This window comes from Schistocerca nitens, chromosome 2 (genome assembly GCF_023898315.1).
Source record: "Schistocerca nitens isolate TAMUIC-IGC-003100 chromosome 2, iqSchNite1.1, whole genome shotgun sequence".
Lineage (NCBI taxonomy): Eukaryota > Metazoa > Arthropoda > Insecta > Orthoptera > Acrididae > Schistocerca > Schistocerca nitens.
Genome location: NC_064615.1, coordinates 699,778,940 through 699,795,780, shown reverse-complemented (window position 1 = coordinate 699,795,780; position 16,841 = coordinate 699,778,940). Strand labels below are relative to the sequence as shown.

Below are 16,841 nucleotides of genomic sequence, written 5' to 3'. Positions count from 1 at the left end.
CAGAAGGAAATCCTTCCTGGCAGATTAAAACTGTGTGCCAGGCAGAGACTTGAACTCGGGACCATTCCCTCGAGCGGGCAAGTGCTCTTACCAACTGAGCATCCAAGCACTACTCGTGACCCATCCCCACAGCTTTAATTCTGGCAGTACCCCATCTCCTACATTCCAAACTTCACAGAAGAGCTTGGATAGCTCAGTTGGTAGAGCACTTGCCCATGTAAAGCAATGGTCCCGAGTTTGAGTTTGTCCGGCACACAGTTTTAATCTGCCAGGAAGTTTCATATCAGCGTACACTCCGCTGCAGAGTGAAAATCTCGTTCTAAAATAAAATCTGTGTGCTGAAGTGTCAAGAGTTGTTGGAATGCTGAGAAAGTGGCCCTCATTTTCTGTGTGGGATAGTGACAGGCTTTGAGACATGGATTTTCGAGTACAGTCTTGAATCGTGTGTTGTCGTAGTGGGTTAAAGACGCTGCATTAAGAAGGTTCCAGGTGACACTTCCAGCAAGCCATTGTGGACTGGGCTAACTGATGGCAGCAATACGTAGATATGGAAAGAATGTACTTCAAAGATTTTTTAGGTTTATTCTTGGGATGTTTGGGGCAGACACTGTGAAAAAATAATTGGCAAAAACTACGTAAGTCCTTTGGATCTACTTTATGAAAAAAAGATTCCGAAGAGGAGGCCTGGACTCCTTATGGAAAAATAATTGTTTCAGGAGGACAATTCACCTTCCCACAATGATGCATTGGCAATAGAAAAGTTGAGAAGCTTAGAAGTAACAAAATGTTGTAACATTATTCCTATGTAAACGTTTTTAGTCAAGTGAAGATGAGTATATTACAGACATTCTATTATCACTTTTGAAGGATAATGTCTCTTCACTATTATAATATTGGCCATACTGCATTGACCGAAAAGTGACCTAGATTGGAAACGAAATACTTCTTTGATCCTTCCTGCTAGCCTGAGAGCTAGGTGGAGTGCTGTGCAAATGGACTTTTGTATGTAACCTGGAATTCATCACATTAACATATGGTGTGGTGCTAATCCTTTGTTGGAAAATAGTGACCCTGGCTGTCGATACTGTTCTTATGGGTATAATATGTCTGTAGTGTGTTGTAAAAAAGAGATTTCCTTTTGCATGTCCCCTACATCATACACACATCCTGTATATGTGATAACTAATCTTTATAGTTAAAGGTATCTGCATTTGATAAATGACTGATTCTTTAGAAAATATATCTGTGGTGCAGATGAAGTCTTCTTCCTCTTCCTCCCCACTTCTATTTTTATTTTCACATCAGCATCGGTCATTTGACATTCAGTGCTGAATTAAAGGTTTCATCTAGACTTTGCCTTGCATTGTGATCTTCAGTGATACAGATATCTGTTACTGCATGTGCTTTATATCGTCTATTCTACTTCCATTAGCTAAATACCTCTGTCTTTTTAATTAATTAATATATATTTATTTATTTCAGCAGAAAACTTCTTGATCCATTTGCCACCCATATGCCTGGTTACATTTCTGCCCACCTCCATTTCAGTTTCATCTGCTCTGTTCCCTAATCATTTATTTGTTTTCATATCTTTTGTAGTAAGATCCAACATGAATTTTTAATGCTCATTGAGCACTTCTGTTTTTGAATTGTCTTTGCATTACAGCCCACTTCTACAAATGTCAAGAATGGTAATAAACTTAGATTATTAGCCAGGCTTGTATTATCTTTTCAAGCACATTAGAAGCTCAGTTTTGAAAATACTATTTAGTTTACTAAAAGGACTGCAGGCTGTTTTTACTCTTCTGTTTACTTCATTTGCTGTCCATCCAATACTTGTATTACCTGATCATATTTTTGTGTCTGACCATGACTCGGACCCTGCCTTCAGCAAGCACTCACAGCTTCATCTCTGCCAATGCCTGTCTCCTACTTTCTAAACTTCACAGACATTCTCTGCATACATTGTGAGATTAGCACTCCTGGCAAAAAGATTGGTAAAGCCGTTGCCCACAAAAGGTAAGGCCCTTAGTTCAGGGCCTGGTCTGGCACACAGTTTTAATAATCTGGCAGCAAGTTTCAAAACAGTGCACTCACTACCTCACAATGAGAGATTCATTCTGTAGTTATATTAACTGCCCTTAATATTCATCAGCCAGTTCTGTGACTGTCTTAATTTGTACTATATTCCTTTCAGTGTGTTCTCCTACATATTATAGGGTTACTATTGTTGATTTTTTACCCTATTTCCAAACTTGCTCTAACTTCTTCCATTCATTTGTGAAGTTTATCGCTCTAGAGACCTAACAGCATCGTCAGTAAAATGGTGATTTACTATACAATCATCATGAAAACATATAATCATACAATTGTTTCTCTATGTTCATTGTTTTCAAAATTTTTGAGGCATTAGCCTGCAGCAAAACACAGACTAATTTTTCACAGTATAATTTGTAATATGGACTCTGTAGCTCTGTCAGAGTTAAACAATAAATACTGTCTTTTCATATATAAATCGTTGTTCTTCCAGGTGTTCTGCCATTGTTGTTGTTGTTTACATTTTATGCACACTATTTCGACGACCAATCCAGTTGTCTTCTTTATGTTTTAGGAGTTTTACTGTCATGTGTACTCACTGTCTGGTCTCCAATGAGATTGTGAACTACTGTTGGTTTGGCACCACTGTTTATAGCTGAATTAGATTAGTGACACCACTGTGTCTTTTGATGCATTTTTCTTGTCGGGTCCATCCTAATATTCTGTGAAACGCAAATTCTCTCAGCATTTCCCAGTTCTGGTAGATTGAAACTTCCTGGCAGATTAAAACTGTGTGCCCGACCGAGACTCGAACTCGGGACCTGTGCCTTTTGCGGGCAAGTGCTCTACCATCTGAGCTACCGAAGCACGACTCACGCCCGGTACTCACAGCTTTACTTCTGCCAGTATCTTGTCTCCTAGAGCACTTGCCCGCGAAAGGCAAAGGTCCCGAGTTCGAGTCTCGGGCGGGCACACAGTTTTAATCTGCCAGGAAGTTTAATATCAGTGCACACTCCGCTGCAAAGTAAAAATCTCATTTTGGTAGATTGATTGCCAGCAAGGTCTTAAAGGCCCTCACAAACGATCAAATATGTCTGAGAATATCGCTTTTATCTAGCCATGGATTTGCCTAGCAAGCCCATACATGTTCAGACAATGCTTGTCAGATTAACCTCAATTTGAAGCAGACGCTATTTGTGTTCATGTGTATTACGAGAGTAGTGAGAATGGCCACAAATGCAGACGAAGCAGTACTGGAATTGCCAAAATCAGTGTATTTAAAGAAGAAGAAGAAGAAGAAGAAGAAGAAGAAAGCCCGACTCTGGTCCAGGGAATGGCTTAAAATGAGATATTTACCCGTGAAAATATGCTAAAGGGATATTACTCTCAGAACCCTATGATTACATCAACTTTCTTCGAATGGACAATGAAACTTTTTAAAATTTACATAGCCCCTCCTAAAAGAACAAACTTATCTGTCAGGTTCACTGTTATCTAACCACAGATGTGTCAACCAAGCCCGTACACATAGTAAGAAAACTTTACTTTTGAAGCAGACACTTTTTGTGTATGCAGTATTTTGGCACTAGTGGGAATGGCTACAAATACAGATAAAGCAATTTAACATTGCCTCTGGTACTGTGTTTGAAGAAGAAGAAAACAAGACGCTGGTCCAGGGGATGGTTTAAAATGAGAAATGTACAACTGGAAATTTGTTAACAGAAATGTTTTGTTCAGAACCTGATAACAGCAACATTTTGCAGATTGCAGTGAAATGTTTCATTCGCTTGTTTAACGTTATTTCAGTGTCACATTGAAAAATTTATTCTCTTCTGCTTTGTCCTCTAATGATGGTTCATTAAAATACATGGGAACATACAGCCCACATCGCCCATGGAAGAACTGGAGAACTTCAATTTCTTTTATTTCAATTCACTTTGCTTGTCTGTCACTGTATGCATAAAATATTGATTTTATTCATAACCTCTTCATGCATAATATATGGCTGGGAAAGATATGGTACCACTACCATTTAAGTAATTGTCAGTGCTATTTTGGTTTTTACTTGATCGTAGTTTTCATAGTAGTGGAAACTAACAATACAGTGAGAGAAATTGTAATACAATAGTTTTTCACTAAACATTCGCAGTAAAACATTGGTACAAACAACATCTGCCATCTTGTCAAACTTTCTGTCAGTCAAAATTTCTCACTAACAGAAACACGAACTATGCTTGACAAACACACCAAACTGAATCGTACGCAGTCAAATATTTAGCAAGCGTAGTTATATATGACAATATGTTAGATTGTTTATGGGAGGCCATAATAGATTGAGTTCTAGACCCCATGCCTTGTTTTAATTGAAACCTTCATTCTTGTATATTAGTTTTTCTGACAAAGTACTTGTTAAGCTCCTTTATTATACTGTTCCAGAAAATTATGATACTGTTCTTATTGTATTTAATTTTTTAATTATATTCAAGGCAGTGCTCAGTGATGACTGATTTGCTTGGTTGTTGCAGTCGGGTGTGTAGCTAATGTTTCTTGCATCTCTCCTCAACTCTTCTGATAGTCTGCCGCCATGTAATACATGACACATTCACATGGAATGCGATACACACCCAGCGTTTGGAGACCTAAGTTGTCTTTGAAATTACAAAGAAAACTTTCTTACTTGAACGGTACAAAATATACTGTATGCCATTATTTAGTAGGAGATTACCAGTTTTTCAGGTATTGGACCATCATAAGATAGATAGCAATTATTGGGTTTTCGTCCTTGCTCTCAACCCTGACCTCGTTTTCGTGTAGATTGTGCTGGGCCTGGTACAGAACTATCCTCGTACCAGTAAATGGGGTATCACCAGTCGTGTTGAGATTTCACACAGCAGCATCTGGCATATCCTGTATTCATGTGCCGTAATATATCCAGTACATGCAGTTACTGGAAAAAGACGATTTTGCTCCACGAGTGGCCTTTGTACGGTGGTAATAACAGATGTGCATAACAGATTCCAGTTCCCCAGCCAACATTTTGTTCACTGATGAGGTGACGTTCATGTGGGATGGAGTGTTCAACCACCCACAACAAGCTTTTGTGGTCTGAAGAGAATCCCAGAGACTCTTTTCATTTAATGTATGGGCCAATTTCATTGAAGACCACCTCGTCGGGCTGTACTTGTTGCCCCAACATTTGACGGGGCAACCTATCTCACCTTTCTTCAGCAAGTATTGCAGTAGCTATAGGATGACACATATGTACCCATTGCTATGTGTTCTGCCATATAGTTTCAGCATAATGGGGCACCTCATGGTACAGCCTTGATGTGCATCACCACCTGAATGCAACGTATCGTTATCACTGGCTCGGTCGGAGTGGTCTAGTGCACTGACCAGCAAGATCACCAGACCTCATTTCCTATGCCACTATGTCAAGACAGTGATGTATAACCCCCCCCAATTAACAATGCTGAGGAACGTTTTGCATGCGTTGTGGCAGCTACTGGGGAAGTCTGGGACATGCCCGGTGTTTTCCAGAACATCAGATCCTCCATGAACTGGGTATGTGAGGCCTGTGTCACGGTCTGGGGTCGTAATTTCAAACACCTTATTTAATGATGATCTTTTCTGTTTCTTTTTCCTATTTCTTGGTTTCTGCTGTACTAAGCATGATGAACATGTTTCCTCTCCTTGTTTATGTCCTTTCTTTCTTGTGCGTTTTGTCAGTACTGTACCAGGAAAACATTTCCAACTGTGTGCTGCTAAGTGATTTTCCATCTTGTAGGTGTACTCTATCTGTCCTGAATGTTTGTAAGCACTGTACTCAAACACCCTGTATCATCATTATATAGGATGTATAAAAAAGAATCACCCCATATAAAAAATCATAACTGTTATTTGAGCATGAACAATGTGCTGTTGGAAAGAGCAAACTCTTGAGTTTTAAATGGCTCCCGCTAGGTAGCAGCATTGTGCGCCCATTTCAGCTCTAGTAAAAATTGTGTCAGTACAACAGAAAGCCTTTTGTGGTCTACATTTTGCCCAGTGCAAATCAGTAATAACTGTTCAGCGTGACTTTCATACTAGCTGTGGTGTGGATCCTCCTACAGCACAGAGCATTAGGCAATTACATGAAGAAGTTCGAGAAACGGATTGTTTGTGTAAAGGTAAATTGCCGGGCTGTCCCTGAGCGTCTGACAAAGATGTCAAACGCATCCACCATAGTTTTCACAAGGAGTTCGCATAAATCCGTTAACTGTGCAGCTAAACAGCTCAACATGTCCATGGTGTCCATGTGGCGTGTGTTGTGGCAACGTTTACACATGAAAACATATAAAATTCAGTTACTGCAAGCTGTTCATGAATGTGTCAATGTCTGAAGTTCTGTAATTTCGTTCTTGGCAAGATGGAGGATGACAGTTTTCTTCCATGCTTAGTGTTTAATGACAAGGCAAGATTCCATTTAAGTGGAAAAGTGACCCATCATAATGTGAGAATATGGGGGTATGGAACTACCATATGAAGTTGTCCAACATGAGAGGAACTCTCCAAAATGTAATGTGTTTTGTGCAGTTCCCTGGGAAAAGGTGTATGGTCCATTTTTCTTTGCTGAGAACACTCTTACAGGAAGCATGTATCTCGATATTCTTGAGAACTTTATTTTCCCACAGTTGGAGACTGATTCGAACAAATTCATTTACCAAAGGGCTGGGGCACCACCACACTGTTATATGGAAGTGCGGGATTTTTAAAATCAAAGGATTACTGAACAATGTATCGGTCACACTGGACCAAATGATTCAGCCTTGCATTACTGGCTTCGAAGGTCACCGGACGTGACTTTATGTGATTATTTCTTGTGAAGTTTATGAAGGACTCTGTTTATGTGCCTCCATTACCAACAACAATGAATGAACTGAGACTTCACATAACAGCAGCTGTAGAAGCTGTAACTCAAGACATGCTCGTTGCAGTGTGGGAATAATTTGAATACCGCATTGCATCCCAAAGGGGGGCGGGGGGGCTATGGAAACCCAAGAAAAGGTATGAAAAAAAACTTTTTGAATTTCCCGTTCATCAAAACAAAATTCATTGTATATGTTTATTAAGTTCATAACTATAGACGTGCCAAATCTGATGATTCTGTTTGATACACCCTGTAATATATCATGAACAAACTGATGGTGTGGCAAAGGGTAGTCAGTTATCATCTGTTGTGGCAAACGTATATGTTGAACAGTCGAGGAGAGAGAAAAGGAATGTCAACAACACTCCACTGATCTCTTGGATAGCATGATAAAGGAGCCTCTCTAAATAAAGACATCAAAAAACTTAATAAACAGGGACGGAGGTTTCAGTTAAAACAAGGTTGGGGTCCACCACTCAACTTATTTATGTATGCCAGCCATCACATCCACCAGAGAGAATTTATGTCTTATGGGATACCAGTGCAGGCTCTGAAAAGCAAAAGACTATCAAAGGGCATCATGAGCATCTAGTATCGAGCTCAGCTATAAATAGTGGCACAGGTCCAACAGTAGTTCCCTGACTGGTTGTAGCCCAAGCAGCAGGTACTTGTAAAGCACAATTTGCAGTACCCGAAGGAAGAGGCTGGAAGCAAACTATCAATCAACCACACCAAGAAAATGTGAGTGATTGTACATATATTATTACATGACCTTGCCAAGGCCTGTAGGTGGCCAGAAGAAAAGTTCTGCTTCAAAAACTAAAATATTTTAGCCTTAGTGACCCCCTCTAGCATGGACAGGGACCTGCCTTCATAGAAAACAGTGGAGGGTAACATTGACCAACTGCATCACATCAGGAAAACTGAACTAAAAACGCGGGGGAATATAAAAATGTGGGGTGTCGCAGTGTTTGCTATTGGGCACCATTATATGACTAACCTATGTAAATAGACTTCAGAAGACTCTATAAACAGCAATGATGTCTCATTGTGCTTAGTTGAAGAACAACGTGCCAACTTATTTTACATATTTGGAATAAGAATAGTTTGTAAAGTACACAGACATGTTACACAGGCTTCTTCAAACGTTATAAAATTCTCACACCTACTTTACAGTCCATTATCCCCTTAAATGCAACAATATAATGAAAAGGATAGTTGCTACTCACCATATAGCAGAGATGCTGAGCTACAGGAAGGCACAACAAGAAGACTGTCAAAAGAGCATTTGTCAAAAATAGACAAACACACACACAAATGCACCTACACACACATGACCATAGTCTCTGGCAGCTGGAGCCAACTGCCAGAGACTATAATCATCTGTGTGTAGTTGCATGCGGTGTGTGTGTGTGTGTGTGTGTGTGTGTGTGTGTGTGTGTGTGTGTGTGTGTGTGCGCGCGCGCGTGCGTGCGTGCGTTTTTCTGACATTCCTTTTGTTGTGTCCTTCTGCAATTCAGTATCTCCACTATACAGTGAGTAGGAACAGTCCTTTTCATAGTATTGTTACATTCCATCCTGGATTTTCCATTGTTTGATTTTCCCTTAACTGTGTTTTTTATGGGAAAATTTCTGATCCAGATGAATTGTTATTTACGAAACTACAATACAGGGCACAAATGATTTCTGTGTAGACTTTCCTTTCTTGTCTAGGGTTCGTGCTTTATTCTGGAGCAAAGATCTTCAGCAAGGTACAATCTGACATAAACCAAGAAATTGAGAACTGCTATAAAATAAAAATGAAATTAAAAGCATCCTTTATGAGCCTAGTCTCAATTTCTTTTGATTCTAGATCCAAGGACTGACAATTCCTGTTAGCTAACCAAGAAATTGTAATACTTATTTTAAACAGCCATCTGTTCTTTTGACACTTTGATAACAACTGTTTGGTGACAATTGTCAGTGTGGTAATGTAGATATTAAGTTGGCAACAGAAAATGCAGCAATCGTTTATTATAAAGCAACAACCACCTTTCATTCAAAGAAGTGGCTTTCCTATTAATTTTGATAGGTTATATTTACCTTTTGTGAGCATAGCTTCAGTTCAACAATAATTATTAGTGATATTTCTATAATCTGTTTGACATTGTTAACAGACATTTTGACCTGTTTTAATATTCCTGAAAGTCCTCTTTTGTGGTGGGATTCATATTCCATGATGAATGTATGGCTATTTTTAAAGCACCTTTGGTACAACCATAAAGTCTTATACACTGCTTGGGATTTCAGCTAATCTAGAAAGGAAACGGTTAACAATTCAGTATCTTCAAAACTTTGAGAACCAGTCTGTTATGTGAGATGATAAAAGAGATGTTAAGTCACTGAGTGCAACAAAGTCAAGATGCTGAGGGAAATAGACATGTTTGAAAAGTTCTCAGAGTCTGAGCAGTGCGGATGATGAGATATTGGCATGTTTGTAATGAACTGAGACAGTTTCAGATGTCAGCTTTCTATATCATATGTTCGGAATGAGATAAGTTTAAAAAAATTTACACGTCATTTGTTGATTTTTTTTGCGTAATGAAACTTAGCAAAAGCAAACCACTATTCCTGTGGACTACTATTTCAACTCCTCATTGAAACCCATGCTTCATCATCCATCAAGCGATGAGGAGAAGAAAGAAAACAATGTCCACATCTTCGTTGTCAGAAATTCCTGTGTATCAGCACTGTTTATTTTTACAGTCAGCTACTCCACCAGTACAGTAGTATGGGGACACTATACAAGGGGTTCCAGGAGAAGTGGTCAGTATTCAGGGAAAAGACAGGAACAGTCATTCGTAGCACAGAGGTCTAGTAAACGGGGGCTCTAAAATGCATATCTTAAGAACTGAAAGCATATCTTCATCCTTGATACTTTGAAATAGATCTCTTCTAGTGCATGATTTTCGTTTTTTGAGAGGTGGCAATGTGGGCCAAAACAAGAAAAAGACTTGTAAACATGGACTGTAAAGTGTATATAGCTTAAAAGGTGTGGGAACTTTATTAGATACTGTGAAATACATTTCTTCTACCGAACAATGGCTCATAACTCATAACTATTAAGGATGCATTTCAGAGCCCATGTTTACTAGACTATATTTCTTCGAATGATTGTTCCTGTCTTATCCACAAGTATTGACCATTCCTCCTGGGACACCTTGTGTTACTTGCATGTGGTAATATATATGTGGTAATTGTGAATATCTCTCTCTCTCTCTCTCTCTCTCTCTCTTTCTTTCTCTTTCTTTTTTCTTCCCTAGCCACACTTCCCTTACTTCTGTGGTACACTATATCTGTACATGTGGAAAAATGGAAATGTCAGTTGGAACTTACTTCTCTCTTTTACTGCCCATACTGTGGTAGTACTTTGGTGGTGATGGTGGTCTAGGAAACAGTTTCATCATAGTGAGTTAACAAATTTAAAATTGTTACTGGCAACCCGCCTTGTTTTCACATGGAAAGCACTTAGTATCTATGGCCGAGTAACTTGTCTAGCGTAACAGTTATAATTTATACATGAACCTTCCTCGTGAATGAGTCTATGTATTAATGAAAACAGTATAATCATTACAGTAATTCGTGAAATTAGCCTTCACATACAGACAGAAAATGATGTGTGGACTTTAATTCATAGTATGTAGTTATTATTACAATAAGTTTATTTATTTTTATTTTCCCCATAGCAGGTATGATGGAAGTTATACCAGCTGCAGAAAGGAATGGTACTGAAGGTGGAGATGAAGAAGAAAAAAAACAGCAGATTGTCCCCCAGGAACAGCTGGTCCAAGAGCAACATCAGGCTGTTCCAGTGGCACCTGTCAGCAATAGCGGCAACCCTAGTTTGCTTCCACCTCCGCCACCACAGACAGCTGCATCGCCTGAACAGCCAAGTAGCATGTCTGACTGGGATACGGAGGACACTGCTAGCATATCAGACACAGCTTCTGTTAGCAGTGGCTGTAGCTCTACTGGATCACAAGGTGAAAAATCTATTACTTACATTGATAAATGGTTAGTGACTCCTGGACTAGATAGCATGGGTTTTGCCATTTTCTGCTTTCAATCTGCAGTGAGCTAATAGTATGATGCAATAATAGAACACATTCTGAGTTCAAATATAATAAGGTATGTACAACATAGATTATGTGAAACCTGACTCGCCCTTTTCTCACATGACATCCTGAAAGCCAGGGGTCAAGGCAGTCAGGTAAGTGCAGTATTTTTTGGTTTCCGAAAAGTGTTTGACTCAGTACTACACCTGTACCTATATCAAAAGTATATGGGGTATCAGACAAAGTATGTGAGTGGGTTGAGGATTTGTTGGTATGGAGGACGTGGCATGTTATCTTGGATGGAGAGCCATCGACAGGAAGTAACTTTGGGTGTACCCTGTGGAAGTGTGTTGAGTCTCTTGCTACGTATGTTGTGTATTAATGACCTTGCAGACAATATTAGTAGTAGCCTCAGACTTTTTGGAGGTGATGCAGTTATCCTCAACGAAGTACAGTCTGAATGGAGCTGTACAAATATTCAGTCATAGTGGTGCAATGATTGGCAACTTTCTTTAAATGTTCGCAAATTTAAAATTTCACAGTTCAAGAAAATGAAAAAAAAGAAAAAAAAAGTAGTATCCTATGACAGATTTGTTTGACCTATGGGAGAGTGTCACTGAGATTTTGAAAGAACTGAACTGGCAGAATCTTGAAGATAAACAGAAAGTATCCCGAGAAAGTCTCCGACAAAGTTTCAAGAACTGGCATTAAATGATGACTAGAGAGATTCTACGACCTCTACCTATCGCTCCCATAGGGATCATTAAGATAAGGCTAGATTAATTACAGCACACACAGACATTTAAACAATACTTTTCCCAACTCCCTATGTGAATGGAAAGGGAAAGAGCCATAATAGCAAGTGTAGTGGAGCATACTCTCTGCCATGCACATCATAAGTGATTCGTAGAGTATAGATGTAGATGTAGAGTAATTATGTTGGTCAAGTGTAAAATTAATTATTAAATGGTTCAATTTGAACCTTCCAATCAGCTTTGAGATACATAGCTTATACTAAATCTTTGTTTGTTTGGGGAACCACCATTCCACTCGATGGTTCCAGTTTCATGTCTGAACTGGATTTCAGTCAGAGAAAGCCAAAGGTATATAAATTCCAAAATGACTTTGTCAGTTGAGTGTATCTAGTGTTCCTGTATTGACAGTGCCATTATCAGGTAATAAATGTTAGTAAAGAAGATCAAAACAAAGTTAAAACAGTCACACTATTAAATTTTTTAGCTCTATTTCACTGATTCGGGAGTAAATTTTACTCAAAGTACCAATGTGTAGTACTATAAAGATAAAGCAATCTGAGATCCTTGGTGTTAAGGTTATTAACTTGAATGTGTGATCAGGTACTATCACATTTTAGTTCGTAGAATAGCAAATTGTATGTACACAAAAGTTGCTTATGGAAAAAGTCTTTGTGTACAAAAGTGCAACCTGTAAATATTTGATAAGAAAGAGAGAGGTCTGCTATTGGGTAGTAATTTTTCTATCAGCGTGAAAAATGTAAGGAAATACCAAATAAGTAATTCATTCACAGCTGTCATTGAATATGCTGTTCATAAAAATAATAATAGTTTTCAGAATACACTTCAAAAGTTACACTTCAAAATGTGACAGATTTAACAATGTAATCATTTGTGAAGGAGAAGACATGCTGGCAGAGAGAACATACTACACTACATTTAAGAAATAAAATAAACATTGAAATTAAAATAGCCTTTGGTTCGTTTTGAGGATCTATGATTTCATACATGGTGATTAAATATGAGCAAAATGTTCATGTCGAAGAAGTGTCCCCAAACAGAAATGCATATTTATTGTTAATCATCGCTACATGTTTTGCTGCTTTTTTGTGAATGCTAAAAGCAGACGTTTACCAAAATATCTGACAGTTCAGGTAATAAAGCAGGTCTCAAGTTTGATTTAAAATCATTTCTTCTGGACAGATATTTCAATTTGATAGATGCATTCTTAATTACAAGCTGATACCGTGTAACTAGTCTTTAAGTATAGGTGCCGGAGTAGATTTAAAAGACATGTCCATGAAGTTAAATTTAGGCTAGTGTACCATTTAGGAACTGGCAAATGATCAACAAGCAGTATCCACAATGATGTAGCAATTATGTATATGTATTCTGTACACTGAAAATAATTTGGGAATGAAAGTACCAGCTTACCATATAGTAGAAGCATTGAGTTGTTGACTGGTGCACAAACAAGATGGAAGACTTTGCTAGAGTTCCAACAAATGCTTTTTTGGGGTAGATCCCCACCCCCACCCTCTGCCCCTGCCTGAATGGAAATGTTGTGACAGCTGAATACGCAGTGCCAGGACTGCAGTTCAGCAGATAGTGTGTGGTGAAGGTATATGTTGGATTGGGCGGGGGGGATCTTGCTAGGGTTTAAGGGTTTAAACTACATATTATCATGCCCAGAAGTGAGGGACATCCTACCCACAATCCTTTCCATCTATCCTGAAGTGGTATGCCATTGCCCACCCAATCTAAACAATATCCTGGTCTATCCTTTTGCCACACATTTCCAACAGCTTGCACCTGGGTCGTATCCTTAGAAAACCTGTTTGATTCTCCCACCCAGCACATCCTGCTCCAGTCCCGTCACCAGCTTATCCTATCTCATCAGAGGCAGGGACACATGTAAAAGCAGTTATGGCACATAGCAGCTCTGCTGTCATGTCTGCACATGACCATCAAACGATTGTCCACTTGAATGAATGACTGTCGCCAAGCTGTAGCCGAGAGCGGAGTTGACCACCCAGTAGCAGAACACACTGCTGAGCATAACAAGCTTGATTCCAATGGCTGCAGCAACCTGAACCACCTGGATACTTCTTCCAAGTACCAGCTCTTCTGAACTACATAGATGCGAATTATCCTTGCAACCGAGTCACAGTTCTGAGAATTCATCTGAAAGCTAGAGATGGTCTTAGTAGTGTTTGTGCACTTGTTACCAATTTGGTACCACTACTATCTGGTGAATTGTTACCAAAACTCCTAAATTATAGACATTCTATCACAAAATTTGTGCTGTAAACTGGCTCATTCCACATAATTTCCATTAAAAAAACATCATTCAGATAATCTGTGAAAATTTTAACCAACCAACTACTCTGCAGTATGACTTCCACTTTACCTGGGACCCCTGTTGCCATTGTTGGAAATGACATAATAGTTTCACAGTGCAAGGCCATCATTTTTAGTGTGATGAGACAAAGAAAAACAGTTAGCTCGTGCAGAGAAACAGGACCAGATTTTGTACGTTTTTAGGATACATGATGTGATTGATCTGTTGAGTAAAACTGAACATTATAATAGTGATTACCTTGAGCTATGATGCATTTGAAGGGGAAAAAAGTTATAGCCATATTTTGTGGCAACTTAGCGAAATAGGAAAATATGAGATATTATTTTGTGATTGCTTGAAGAGTTTAATTTTTTAAATTTTGTTACTGGTCTGTAATAAATTTCATATAAAAATTTATTATGTTTTTGTTGTTAATAGTGATTAAAATATTGTTAAAAATCTGCAGTCATTCAATTTTGAAGCTTGATGTTGAGCAAGGCCCCCACTATCCTAGCTATGAATAAATCAGCATATGCATGCTTCATTATCACCATTGTTATTATTATTGTTATTATTAGTGTTTCTATTGTTATTGTTACTTGTTTATCAGCTGTCTCCAAATGAAATTCATAAAGAGGTACTACTTCAATTACTCTTATCACATCAGAGGTTTGATGAGAGTGTTAGCTTTTAGAGCATATGACTGAGGAGAGAGCGAAATCTGAAACTAATAGCATAAACTTTCAAATAATAGTACGAATTGCTCTGACTAAAATTTAAGCACAGTTATGCATCTCATTGTGTTTATATGCTTCTATATCAGGTTAGTGTAGTTCATTGTCATTAAGCAGATCTGTTACCCAGAACGTGATAGTATAGTGGCAGCTCAGGAAGGTTGATTTTTACTTCATTGGATACAAAATAGGTCTTTCATGTAAAGATTTTATTTTGCAAAGAAAAACTCAAGTCAGTCTCTATGGTACAAACATTGGCAAACATTTTGTTTGTCCTATTGCAATGATTTTGAAGAACTAACCTTGAAAACTGATTCTTAATCTTAACAGTTTGTTTTGTGGATGCGAAAATGGCTTTTGAGTGTGCTCTGTGGAGTAAGAGTTATTTCAGGGTGTATACGACCCGGGACAACTGGGAAATCCGGGAAAAACCCGGGAATTTTTCGGAATTCCGGGAATTTTTCATTGTTTTAGCTTTCGGTTAAATTTTTGTAATTTTGACTGCAGAATTGATTTTGTAGCAAAGAACGTTATTGTGTCCTGCTACTGGAGAATGATACTGCAGCAATAAAATATAAACGAGAGGGGAAAAAAATAAAACCTTAGTGGCAAAGGAAATGTGGAATTTACAACGAAACCCCGTGCACGCACAAGTGTCTGCAAATAGCAAAAATATGTCAAAGACCGTAGGGTGCAGACTGTAATTCTTCGTAACAATGAACTGCTTGCTATGAGCATGACGTCACAACTGTTCACATTAGGTTCGTTTGACCGCTTGCCAGCGGTCTGTTGCGCATGCGCATTTGACTCGCGTATAAGCAGTACCTTCTCCCGCTATGGCGCTACTTGTAGTTTGGCTGTTAGCTGTATCGGTAGTAGCTGCAAGCAGGCAGATGCAAACGAGAAAATTTTTCTCGCGCGCCCTAGCTGCCAGATTCGCGCTTGCACAGAGTTGTCTGAGTTGTAGTGGGGAGTGGGTTAACCTGCACGTGACCAGTGTTTACGTTAAGTGATTTCGCTGCTTCTCTTCGCTTACAGCTCCCATGTCAAATGAAAACAAAACGGATTTCTGTGGCCGTGAGCTATCAAGTGAATTAAAATACATTCACATAATTACGGAGGGCAAAAATATATTATTAATTTCAATTTTCTGATTTTATTTTATTTGCAAGTTGGTTGCAGTCAACCATTAATCACCTTGCAGAACAATGAAGTTATTTTTGCAAGTTTGCTAAAGAAATTTGGCTTGATTAATCTTTCCGCTGAGGCGATCATTTTATTTGAAACGAAGTGTTTCATTCTACAGTATTGGCTAGTTCCAACTGTTCGCTGAATTTCAAGTGCACGTTATTATCTTTTGGCATGTATGGCATTATGCCATAATAAAGAACCGAAAATGAGATCGTATAGTACTGGTACTCCAAGAAAATTTACATCCCAAAAACCACACTGAAAAGCTTAATATCAGATGGGACCTGCTTCATTGTGAATCTGGAAAAAGCCAATTTGCACTTCAAGCTGAATTATGCATTTTAGTATGGTTTACGAAATTCCGATGCTCTTCGGAGTATCCTCTGATGCCCTGTTTCTTTTATGGTGTAATCTAAGCCTTCTTAGAGCTTTATACACACGAACATGCGGGCTTCCTACACCACTGCTGTTGCACACGCACATTGTCTGTTTTCTGGCGCTCTCTGGCAACTGGTAAATCGAACCTATTTCTAACAGTCTCCGGATAGTATTGCGAACGGTGGTTAGAAAAGCGTTACTTTCAAAGTAAATTTCTTTTTACCCAAGATGAATTATGTTATGTGTGAGAAAGTGGGATGGATATCTAAATCACAGAGCGTTCGAAACTGAACAGTTTGAGGACCAGCCACTTACAAAAATTTCGAGCCGCGAGACATTTATGTCATAATTTTAAATTTACTGGCACATTTGTGTGATGTATCTTAAAGTATAACACACGCAAAA

The 16,841-nt window shown here is 38.7% G+C and overlaps 1 protein-coding gene across 7 annotated transcripts in view; it reads left to right on the top strand.

The window, feature by feature from the left end:
- LOC126236857 ((E3-independent) E2 ubiquitin-conjugating enzyme UBE2O-like) overlaps positions 1-16,841 on the top strand; it is a 195,294-nt gene that overhangs the window by 97,749 nt on the left and 80,704 nt on the right. For 4 of the 7 annotated variants that reach the window (XM_049946471.1, XM_049946473.1, XM_049946469.1 and 1 more), the window contains one exon: positions 10,672-10,968. In XM_049946471.1, the coding sequence (XP_049802428.1) occupies positions 10,672-10,968 (297 nt within the window). The remainder of the gene's footprint in view (positions 1-10,671; positions 10,969-16,841) is intronic. The other 3 variants (XM_049946472.1, XM_049946474.1, XM_049946470.1) reach the window with 1 other exon arrangement.